The sequence below is a fragment of the Phodopus roborovskii genome, unplaced genomic scaffold (genome assembly GCF_943737965.1).
Source record: "Phodopus roborovskii unplaced genomic scaffold, PHOROB, whole genome shotgun sequence".
NCBI lineage: Eukaryota > Metazoa > Chordata > Mammalia > Rodentia > Cricetidae > Phodopus > Phodopus roborovskii.
The window spans coordinates 20,823,873-20,836,294 of NW_026126482.1; the positions used below are offsets into that span (position 1 = coordinate 20,823,873).

The 12,422-nt window shown below is 45.8% G+C and overlaps 1 protein-coding gene across 1 annotated transcript; it reads left to right on the forward strand.

Annotated features, from left to right (window-relative positions):
* The first annotated feature begins 1,142 nt into the window (after positions 1-1,142).
* Positions 1,143-7,668, forward strand: Gcm2 (glial cells missing transcription factor 2). The gene is made up of 5 exons (XM_051194395.1): positions 1,143-1,232; positions 4,006-4,258; positions 4,394-4,506; positions 5,247-5,372; positions 6,736-7,668. The coding sequence occupies exons 1-5, from the start codon at positions 1,143-1,145 to the stop codon at positions 7,666-7,668; spliced, it is 1,515 nt and encodes a 504-aa protein (XP_051050352.1).
* The last annotated feature ends 4,754 nt before the right edge of the window (positions 7,669-12,422 follow it).

Below are 12,422 nucleotides of genomic sequence, written 5' to 3' on the forward strand. Positions count from 1 at the left end.
CCACCTTTGCTCGTGTCTCGGGATCCCGCACTGCAGTGGCCAGAGAGATGCTTGTGGCTTTCTTATATCGAGTGTCCCTGTGCCAGAACTGTCAAAAACAGTCAGATGAAGGAGAAGCTTTCAGCCCTATAGACAGCATTCTCTGGTCCTTCTCCTAAGCTGCTGTGGATAAAAGTGATCTAGGGACAGTAGAGACAATGGCAATACACTGTTTTAACGTGGGTGTTCTCATGGGTAGCAACTGAGAGCTCACAAACTGATGTCTGATGTCTCTCTCTCTCTTTTAACTATGGATGCTGAGGGGGCGAGAGAAAGGAACAAGACTCCAGCTGCTGAGTTTACTCTCCTCCCTCCCTGACCATCTCAGTGTCATCTGACACCAACCTCCAAATTCTCTTCCCAGGACTTTTCCAGGTGGTCAGGACTGTCCCCGCCTGAGGTGTGCCTAGGCTTGAGAACTTACTGGAATGCTAACCTTACTCCCTGACCAAACCACAGAGCGCAGACTTGAGAACAGCAACGACAAGAACCCAGAGCTCCAAGGAGGCTGGCCCCTAGGCTGTAGGTGCTGGCTGCTGGCTCTCCAGGCGCCCTCGCCTTTCCCACCGCGCACTGGAACCTGCCCTGGCAAGACTTTGCTGAAAACCTTTGCTTCCAAAGCCCCAATCCAAGCCCTCTCCAGAACCAGCAGAGAGGTGAAAAGCAGTCGGTTTTGGTTTTCAGCATAAATGAAAGTGTCTTACCTGCTCCCCACGGCCAATTTCTCCGCTTCAGTTTCCCTTCACCCTCTCCCCTGCATTCTTGGCTCTGACTAGGTGCAGAAGCCTGTGGCTGGAGCTTCAGGTGCGCAGTAGAGGCAGAGCGGCAGGGTGGGCCTGGTATAAACCTGCTTAAAGATGCTAGCATTCAAAGGGAGCACCGCAGGCAAGGACAGGGCACCCACCTGGACCTTCCCCCCCCCTTCCTCCCTCTCTTCCTCTCCCTCTCTGTCTGTATGTCTGTCTTTCTCTGCCCCCTCTTACCTTTCTCCTCCCTCCTTCTCCTTTCACTCACCCCCCTCAGCCTTCTCATTTGGGGGAAGGAGTCACCCTGTGTACTCCTTGTTCTTATTTCTATTTCAGGTACCTGGTTAGGGAGTCCTGATGCTGGCAGACCCCACACAGGATGCAGACTCTGTGCTTTCCTATGGGATGGAACTCACATGGGACATCAATGATCCTCAGATGCCTCAGGTGAGGAAGACACTGACTGTGCTTTGATTAAAATGTGACACTGTCCAGACAAACGGGAAATGCAAAATTATTCATGCTGAGACACCAGACACACACAAACACACACACACACACACACACACACACACACACACCACCTCTGGGGGTCTTCAGATCACACACACATACACTTCTGAGGGTCTTCAGATCACACACACACACACCCTCACACACTTCTGAGGGCCTGCAGATATGGAGGGAAATTGGACTTTACAGAAAGCAGTTTAGAGATGTTTTCTACTTAGAGTGATTTACTTGTGCTTCTCTGAAACACACTAAAAGCAGCAGAAATACAGACCTATATTCCCAAGTAGTCAGGTCAGGCTCCTTCTATCTCCATCACCAAGGCAGAACTGAGGCTGAGGCAGGAGGATTGCTACAAATTCAAAGCCAATCTGGGCTATTTGACATTTCAAATAAACCTCATTTCAAAACAAAACAACAAAAAGCTTCACTCCTTACTCACTTATTCAAAGTTCAAGAGAGAGTTTTGAAGAAATCTCACCAAACTTAAGTACCACTGATTCTCACATGGCCAAGCCAGGCACTAGGAGGCAACTAGAATCTAAAACAAATGTCCAGACTGGAGTGATTTACTGAGAGTACTCCACTGCTTGTGAAGCCAACCTTGCCCCCACACTCACTTCCCTAACAGTGAAAAGATCCTCTGTTTAGGGTAAATTTGATTTTCATTATCAGAGCCAAGTATGGAAATGAACTCAGCAATTTGTGTTTGGATCAAAACTAATGACTTTTAAGTCAGTCCTGCAAGTGTGTGTGTGTGTGTATGTGTGTGTGTGTGTGAGAGAGAGAGAGAGAGAGAGAGAGAGAGAGAGAGAAGGAGAGAGAAAGGGAGAGAAGGAGAGAGAGAAAGAAGGAGAGAGAGGGGAAAGGGGGAGAAGGAGAGAGAGAGAGAGAGAGGGAGGGAGGAAAGGGAGAGAGACTGTAGTGTAGTGTTCATGTGTGCACACACACATTTAGGGACTGGAGTAGATTTGCTTCCCTAGCATTTGTGAAGGTGGGCTTCCAGTAAAGTCCTAGTTCAGGGTTTGAGACTTGGCATTTATTTGGCCTCTATGCGGTGCCAGATAATACTCAGAAATGGGAGATGTGTAGCCTTTATTTTTATATTCACTTGTAGGGCGTTTGACCCCCTTTAGCATTCCGCAGGGCAACTGTTCTGAAAATAGACCACAGCATGCATGTCCTGTTGTTGCCTTCTGTACCTGTAAGTCTCCACAGGAAACAACTTAATCTTTTCCTTTCGAAAATGAATCAAATACAAATGATGCAATAAAGGCATGGCCTCACAGATATGTAGACTTTCTGGTGAATAGAAATCATTTTGGGGGTATCTGCTTTTATCTTTTTATTGTGTGTATCCTGTGTGTGTGTGTGTGTGCGCGCGCGCACACACACACATGTAGGCATGTGTATGCCATGATGTATATGTAGATGTCAGAGAATGACTCTCTCTTTCCTCCATGATTCAGTTTTAACTTGGATGATCAGGCTTGCAAAGCAAGTACCTTTACCTCCTACATCATCTCCCTGGCCCAGGAAGTCTGGTTCTTAATCAGGGGTGTATAGAACATGTGAGAATGGACAGGCACACTGAGGCATAAACAGCAACAACAAAACAACCCCCCAGACATGCATGCGAGTGTGTGCTAGCATACTCTCTCTCTCTCTCTCTCTCTCTCTCTCACACACACACACACACACAAGAACCCTTCTGACTAACTGGGTGAGTCAGCTAAACTTCTTGGGTGACCTTGAGAGAAATTTGAATTTTTGTTAATCTCAGGCTGCTGTCTGGTCATCAAATGATGAAACAGGATAACAACCTTAAATTTTCCTCAGAATTACTGTCATCCTGTATAGTGTGTGTGTGTGTGTGTGTGTGTGTGTGTGTGTGTGTGTGCTGTCAACACATTAGTGGAAATGAATTCTAATTTCAGGTACACAAGACCCACACAGACACACAATTAGAAACAAGCATACTATAAATCTTTCAAATACAGAATGGAGGCAAGAGTTGAAAGCTTTTATTTTTAGAGCAGCCCGTTAGCTGAAAATATTTTAATTTTGTCTTGCTTCATCTCATCTGAGATCATGCAAATGAGAAAAATGTCCCCAAATTGCATTCCATTCAATGCATTGGGAGAAAACATCATTCTAGCCTTTTCTTTAGCTTTCCTTTGTAATGTGTGAGGTAATGTGTGCTTTTCTCCATTTCCCCTGAAAGAGATTAACTTGAAGCATTCCCCCCCCTTTGAGATTTTGGTCATCAATTTAAATATTGACTGTTGTCTAGAAAGGGTGAGCTGTCTGAGGTTCCGAAAAATTGCTCTTCAAAAATCAGAATGTTTATTTCCTGTTTCTACATCATTCATATATATTATGGTGATCTTAATGGTGAGCTGTGAAATTCAGGGAATAAAATGTACTTTTATCTCCCTGTGCTTGAAGAAAGGCAAGGGGTGATATATTAATATGCACCTGGCACTTGGAAATCTTATAAATGTCAGTACCTCGTAAACATGCATTATTTAAGATAGCCCAGGCATGGGGCTGGTGATTGGCATTGTATACTAGAATAATTTGGGGGAAATGAAGATTTCTAGAGTTACCAAAAAGCCCTATTTCATCTTCCAGTGTGTGGAGGAAGTTACAAGCAGGATACCTATGATTTGTGCTGTCTAAGCCCTCCTCTGCGCTCTTCTTTTCCCAGGAACCAACCCATTTTGACCACTTCCGGGAGTGGCCTGATGGCTACGTGCGCTTCATCTACAGCAGCCAGGAGAAGAAGGCTCAGCGCCACCTGAGTGGCTGGGCCATGCGTAACACCAACAACCACAATGGCCACATCCTCAAGAAGTCCTGCCTGGGCGTGGTGGTGTGTGCAAGCGCCTGCGCCCTGCAGGATGGCTCGCACCTGCAGCTGCGGCCAGCCATCTGCGACAAGGCCAGGCTGAAGCAGCAGAGTGAGGGCGGGGCAGTGCGGGAAGGGTGGCTTTGGAGCCCTGGATTCTCTGTTTCCCGCTGGTATCCCCTCACTTCCTTCCCGAAGGGGCTGAGCTGTAAGCTAAGCTTAACATTTCTCCCTCTTGGATTTGCAGAGAAAGTTTGTCCCAACTGTCACTCACCTTTGGAGCTGGTTCCTTGCCGAGGCCACAGCGGGTACCCTGTCACCAACTTCTGGAGACTCGATGGCAGCGCAATATTTTTTCAGGTAAGTGGGGTCAGAGCACCATTTGTACTAAGTATTTCTATCATACAACATGGAGCAAACCGCCTGCCAACTGTCCTGGAGATTAAATGACAGATACCCCGCAAATTCACTGGTTTCCTAGGAGTTAAATGATAGACTGTTGGCTAGATTATGTTGTTTCCCAGACAGAGTCTGGCTGCACAACCCAGCTTGAACTGGCACTTGCTAGGTAGCCCAGGCTGTCCTTGAACTCATAATCCTCCTGCCTTAGTCAGCTGAGTGCTAGAATCACAGCAGTATGCCACCTGGCATGGCTCAGTGTGCCCTTAAGGGCCAGTTGTAGGAACCCAGTCACACTCATTGGAGAGAATGAGTGGGCTGTCAGCTACCTTTTAAGATACCTATTGTCCTTGTTGGATTTTTTTTTTTCCTTTGAGAAACAGGGTCTCGTTAAGTAGCCAAGGATGGCCTGGAACTCACTACATAGCCCAGAATGGCCTAATCTGTATTGTGACCTCCTGCCTCAGCCTGCTAAGTACAGGGTAGATCTGCCACAACCAACTAAGATGTCTAGTATTGGTGCTATTTTATTTTGAATAATGCTTTGTAGTTTTGAAGAAAAGAAAAGAAAAAAAAAAAGCAAACAAACAACCTTGGCAATCAAGGAAGGAAAGGCATCACCCAGTTTGGACCAGCTCCTAACACAGCTGGCTTCCTTTCTAGAGAAATGGATAGACAACTCAATATCTTCATTAACACAGGCCAAAGGGGTTCATGATCACCCCAGACCAGAGAGTAAGTCAGAGACGGAAGCTAGAAGAAGTTCCTTCAAGAGACAGATGACCTCTTTCTACCAACCACAGAAAAGGAGCCCCAGGGAGCCTGAGGTAATGGGCACTAACACCACCCGTGGTCTGTGTTCACTTACAGGACACACTGACAGCTAACTGAAAGATGAATGCCATGTATCAATTGCAAAGGTTTAATTTCATATGAAAATTATATGTCTCTAGCAAATGTCATTAAATCAACACTTGGCTGGGGGGGGGGGCGCTGATCCCTTCTTTAAAATAGGTGAGTGATCCCTACAGGCAATAACGTTAGGATGTTTGCTGACTTGTACTAAGGCAGTTGTCCCACAGTAATAAATATAGTGCACCTTCATCTCTCAGTGCACTCCCGAATCTGCTCTGAATATTCTGTATTCTATAGTTTTCCCTTCTATGCACACCATGAAATAGACTATTGTATGTGCTCATCAACACTGAATTAATAAGGTGACCTTGAGAAGGTTTTTCACAATTTCTGTTAATTTTCTGTTACTTGAACAAAATACTTGAGACAATAAACTTGCAGAAAGGATAGGTTCGTTTGGGTTCATGGTTTTAGAAGTTTTCAGTCCGATTCTGGTGAGCCTTGCTTTGGAGCCAGCCAGCGACAAGGCAGGTCATCATGGTGAGTCCATGATGGGAGGCACTCTTTACCTTGTCACCTGAATCAAAAGAGAAAAAAAGAAAAGAGGGAGCCAATTCCCAACTGGCTCAGCTCTGCTGACAGCACCTCCCACCCCGGTGACCTACAATCTCCTCCTATATCCCACCACTTTAAGAGTTCACCATTTCCTGATGGTGTCACACTGGGGACCGGGGACCATGCACTAGCAGCAGTGTTTATGAAGGAACAGGTAAGTTTCCCCTGTCACCTTGATCACATTTGCATTTCCACCAACACTTGCCAAGCAGGCAGTGAGCATGTGCAGAGCAGACCCTGGCTTTGTTCAAGCCCTTTCATGGGATAGGTGCTAATCTAAGAGTTCATACATTCCAGGGCCACAGAAATCCTCTGATGAGCTGTCTGCAACTAACTCCTGTACAATGCCCAGAGAAAGAAAGCAGCAGTTTGGTAAGGAGAGGCAGGGACAGGATTTGAAAGCAGGTCTGAGTAGCTCCTGGACCTCTACTATTTAGGAGCACGTGGATGAGAACAGGAACATCCATTGCTCAACCCCATGCTGCCTGGCTTTTGGAGACCATCCTTGTTTCAGTACATTCATCAGAACCCTCTGGACCCCATACCCAAATTGTGAGTCTTAGTAGAACACGGTTCACTACACAGAGCCCAGCTGCAGGTGCTTTTTATTTATGCAGTTGGCTATTGCTGTAGATGGCTGTGTTCACAACGTTTACATATAATATGTCATGATATGTGTTGTGTGTCATATGTCTATATGCCCCCCTCCCTGTTTTTTAGGTAAGAAGCACTCAGGATTGTAGTGGAAACCTCAATAGCATGCCTACCCCGGAAGCCACAGAACTGCTTGATCTGACTGTTGATACCAGCTTCCCTCATACAGGGCAGTCCTACCCTTCCTTCCCAAACTCTGATGTTCACAGAGTTACATGTGATCTGGCCACCTTTCAAGGAGATGCAACACTACCCCTTAAGAAATATTCGAATCCAAGCATCTATTTGCCCAGACCACCTTGGAGCTATGAATTGGCAGGTCCTGTAGGTACAGGTTCAAGTCCATATCCCACCCTGTATAAAGATTCTTCCTGTCTTCCCGATGACACAGACTGGGTGCATCTAAACTCACTACAGTATAATGTCAGTTCATATGGCAGCTATGAGAAAAGCTTGGACTTCACAGCTAATTATCACGGCTGGAAACCTACACACGGGAAACCTGGCCTTGAAGAGAGGGTTGATTATGGGCAATGCCAGGCTGTGACCACATACCCTTATTACAACCCAGAGCTGCCCTGCAGGTACCTGCCAGTGCCCCGAGCAGGTGCCCAGGCTCTGCAGACCGTGATCACCACCACAGTGGCCTATCAGGCATACCAGCACCCTGCTCTGAAACACAGTGACAACATGCAGGAGGTCAGCAGCCTTGCCAGCTGCACATATGCGTCTGAAAATCTCCCAATGCCCATCTACCCACAAGCCTTAGGCCCTCCAGATGCAGTCATGCAGGCAGCCTCGCCTTCAGAGAGAGTCCCCGTGAAACTTTCAGGAGATTGCCAGGTCCTCAGACCCACTCTGGCTTTTCCTCAAGAGACAGAGCCCTCCAGGACAGATGGAGCAGATGCGTGGGATGTGAGTCTGTCTGGCACAGGCTCTGTGATCAGTTACTTGGATAGAACAGGGCAGCCTTTTAACTTTGACGGTGAGGACTTTTAGAAGGATTCCAGGATACAAACCCCACGATAATGAAGTGTATGCAAGAAAATGCGTGCAAAAGGGCAACCACCGATTTTTGAGATAATTCACTTTGTATGTTTCATTTTATATATGTATATGCTTATACACACACACATACACAGATCAGAGTTAGCATAAGGTAAGCTAAGGACATCGGCGGGAAATGATAGACGGGATGCTGCAGATTGCACGGTGTTTTGAAACCTGCCACGCCACATAGGCTGTTAGGAGTGTGTGTCTCCCAAATGAACAAACAAATGAGCTGAAGGCCTGTAACACTCAGGCCTGACCTCCCTTAGCTTACTAAGCAAGGTTTCTATTCTTATTCTTAGCCTTTTCCTTTTAAACTGTTAGGAAAGTTCACACAGCCATAAACAGCATCAAGAGACTGTGTAGGTAGCTTCAGAATGGAAACCTAGAGAAAAATGTATGAAGCTTGGCAAGCATTCTCTTACCCTGCAAGCTTTTTCATAAATCAACTGATAAATCTGTAAATCAAGAGGACTCCTGCATAACCTGGGGTGCTATGAAACCCGGGAATTGAAGCTCCCAGAAAGAAAGGCAAAGCCTCACCTGTGCTAAAGATCCCATGATGTTGATTGGCTGATGAGAACTTCTGGAATGTTGCAGGTTTGAAGCCAGATCTGAGACTTTATATCTTTAGTAGTCATTTATTGTTTATTGTTAATTAAATCCTTTTGCGGTGTACAAGCAGACCCCGAGTCTCCCCGAGTCTTAGACCCAAAGGCTAAGAATGTTACCAAGTAGCATTTTTGGCCCATAAAAACATTTTTCTGCCTTACTGTATAAGCTGCCTACCTGTTTCCACAAATATATTTTTCAAATACCTTGATTTGTAAGTTCCTTTGTTCTATTACCATAAAAGCTTCATGAAACTGCTACTGCCTTGTTGGAACATGCTTTTGGGGGCAACCTGAACCCCATACTCACTTATATTCAGCTCCCTCATAAATTACCTCTCATTTCCTTTGTGGTAAGAGCTGTGGTTTTGTGTCAACACACCCCTGTAATCCCAGCACTCTGGAGGCAGAGGCAGGAGGATGCAACTGTGGCACTTACTGTAGGTGGCTTTCCAAACATCAATTTCCAACAGAGAGCCTCTGTGTTTCAGAACTTGCCACTAAGACACAACTCACTATATAAACACGTTGAAACAGGAACCTATCTAGATACATTTCAACTAGCTAAGCTGACAAAGCTGAATCTATTTGAATAAAAGGTCATTGATAACACACAAAGTTAATCTATGGAAGAGTTCGCGTTTACCGACAAATCTGGTGGGTTCAGTCATTCTTACTCTGTCGCTGGTTATTCAGTGGCCACCACCATCCCCCTTCCTCGTGTAAACTACCTGTGACTATCTGCTATGATTGGAACACCCTGGAAATCCAGTTCTCTGATGAGGACAAATTGCCTTGGGTCTGTGAAATGCTACACCAGGCGTTCACTGAACCAAAGGAGTAGCAAGTGACGACAGAATAACCCATGTCCTCAGTGACCTGTGTCAGTGTATGCAAATGCCAGGAAATCAAATCCTCAGGAATGTGTCATAGATTGCAGATCAAAAGTGGTTGCTAGATTTGAGTATTTCTTGGGCTGGAAACATGAATTCCAAGTTGTTCTAAAAAGAAAAGGTAAACATATCCAACAAAGGTAAATAAGATAAATATGTCCAAAAAAGGTAAATAATCCAACAATGTATAACCCCATGCAACTTATATTCCCAGTGACCAACGGCTTTTTGAATGTTTCCCAAGGGAAAGTCTAAATTAAACGCATTCTAATAAGTAGCTGTCCACTGTTACAAAGGGCAAATTTTGATTGGGCGTTTGTTGTGGTGTGCTATCTCACTCTGGAGGACAATTAAACAGTCAAGACACCTATGACAAAACAGCTGGAGCAATACTTTTTGTAAACGTCAGCTAGGCCTGCTGAGGTTTCCCCTAAGTAATTCTGGCATCAGACCCATCAGAGCCCAAACCCTCTACTACTCAATGAACTTTGTTATTCTGGGTACTTCAGACCAGAAAGGGCAGCTTTCAGAAAGGGTCCATATTGGTGGGTGTTCTCTGGAGAAACAGAACCAATAGGGGACACATGCATGCATGCACCCACGCATACTCAAAGACATGCACAGACACACACACACACACACACACCAGATAGCTCCAAACTGACAGCTTTTTGACTTTACAATGGGGTGCAAACAATGGCATTCAGTAGGAACCATGGTACTGATTTTGCATTTGTCCTTTTCCTACACTCAAGAAATACCTGAGAACTAGTTTTTATATCACTGGGTAGAGACCTGAGCTCCCAATAAAGTCACCCGAGGGCAGCTTGCTGTATTCTAGTGTGTTGCTAACCTAGGGTACTCAGGGAGGGTGTTGTCAACACATTTACAGCATAAAATGGGGCTATAGAGCCCCATCATAAGGTAAGCATCTAATCACACATATGTGTACGTGTGTGTGTGATGTTTATGTGTGAATGATATACAAGCATAGAAAAGGGGTTTTGTTTTTGTTTTTTCTGGTTCAGAGCCTTTTGTTTTGTTTTGGCATTGGCTCACCGACTAGCAAGCTAGCGGCTAGTAAGACTGAAATCTATAGGACAGACTGGCAGAGGAGAAACACTCAGGGTCTGATGCTGCAGTTTGGGGACAGGTTCTTTTCTCCGGAAAACATCAATATTTTTTGGAATGATTGAGTAGACATCATCAAGGTCCATTTAGATGGACTTAAGTTCCATCTAAAGTCTATCACACACTCTGGTCTTCTTCTCCTCCTCCTCCTTTGTGATAACTAAATATCTGATAAGAAGTAATTTAAGATGTGAAAGACTGCTAGGTGTCATGGTGCATAACTCAAACCCCAGCACTGCAGAGGCAGAGTCAGGAGGAATTCTGAGTTCCAGGCCAGCCAGAGCTACAGAGTGAGGCCCTGCCTCCAAGACCAAACAACAAATAACAACAGCCAGGAAGCAGTCTGAGTCAGTAAAGAACTTGCCATACAGCATGGGGACCTGAGTATGATCGGCAGCACCCACAGAAAAGTCAGGCATGCCCACAGAATCAGCTGACCCGGAGCTGGTATGGGTGAGGTCACTGACTCAGGTCTGACAAATGGGGAATCTGCATAAAATCAAACTAGACTTCCTTAATATAGGTGACAATGGTGCAGCTGGGACAATATGATGCCACTGGCAGTGGGTCCAAGATCTAACACTAATGCACAAACTGCCTTAGTGGAGTCCATTCTATATGAGAGATACCTTACTCAGCCTAGACACAGGGGTGTGGGGAGGTGGAGATGTGTCTTGACCCTGCTTCAACGAGATGATGGGACAGACTTAGTAGTTTTCCTAGAGGGAGGCCTTATCCTCTCTGAGGAGCAGATGGGAGGTGGGAGGGAGATTAGGAGGGTAGGAGGAGAGGAGGGAGGGGGAACTGGGAACGGAATGTAAAAAATAAATTAATTTTTAAAAGTAAAGAAAAAGAAAAGTCAGATGTGGCAGTATGCTTCTGCAATGTGCATTGAGGGTGGGGTGCCCGTGGCTTCCTGGACCTCATCGATGAGTTTCAGGTTTAGTGAGAGACCCTGTCTCAAAGTGACGGTAGAGAGTGGCTGAGGAAGATGCGCAGCATCCACCTCTGGCCTCCATGTGTACAAGCATACACTTGTACACACCCACATGAACGTGCAGATTCATCACACACACCACACACAGAGACAGAGACAACATAACAAGAACTGTAAACAACAAAGTACACAAGGACCACTTTGATATAAGCGACTCAGCTCAGTTTGAAGTACACACTAACGGCGAACCCACCCAAACTCCTTCCGGCGAACCCACCCAAACCCCTTCCTCTTGTTGGTGTCTGTGCTTGTCTTCTGGACTGAGATGCCGATGGCTGGAGGCCACACTCAGCTTTAGGACACTGACATGTAGTGCCACGGAAATCTCTGAACCCAGAATCTTGGGTTTGGGTGGTTTGATTATTGTCTTTGAGGTTGACTGTTGGACTTAGATTACCCAGTAATCACCAGCGGCAGAGGGAGAAGGAGCTCCTCAGCAAGTTCAAGGTCAGCCTGGTTGCATAGTGGATTTTAGGCTAGCTAAGGCTGTACAATGAGATCCTGTCTTTAAAAATAAACAAATAGAGAAAGGGAATTAGAAGTGTGGGCAGGGAGGAGGAAGCATAGAGATTTGGTACTGTGTGGAACCTGCCCATATGGACACACACAGTTGGATCACCCCAGGCAGAGGGAACAGCGTGTGCAGGTTGGGACCCTGCTCTAGGTAAACAATGGTAGAGGGCAAGAAGACAGGGAGTGGGTGTCGTCATCACTTTCCTGGCACTGAGATAAATACCATGATCAAACACTCTTAAGGAAGAGTTTATTTGGCCTATAGTTCCAGAGGAACGGATGCCCATAACCACAGGGATGTGTGGCGATGGCAGCAGGAAGCTGAAAGCGTCTTAATTTACAACAGGCTTGCAAAGTATTACTGGTCAGAAGTCCTGAGAAGGCCATGTGATGGCATCTTCTTCGGGATTGCTTACCTTTGGAGAGATTTAAAAGGTGCCATCTCAAGGAAGCATGAAGCTGTGAGGTCAAGCGATGTCTGGGTAGGCAGTCATCATGTCCTGAAGGACGCTTGCTCATCTGTGGTAAGGAAGATGCTGGTGTTTTAGGGGCAGACTA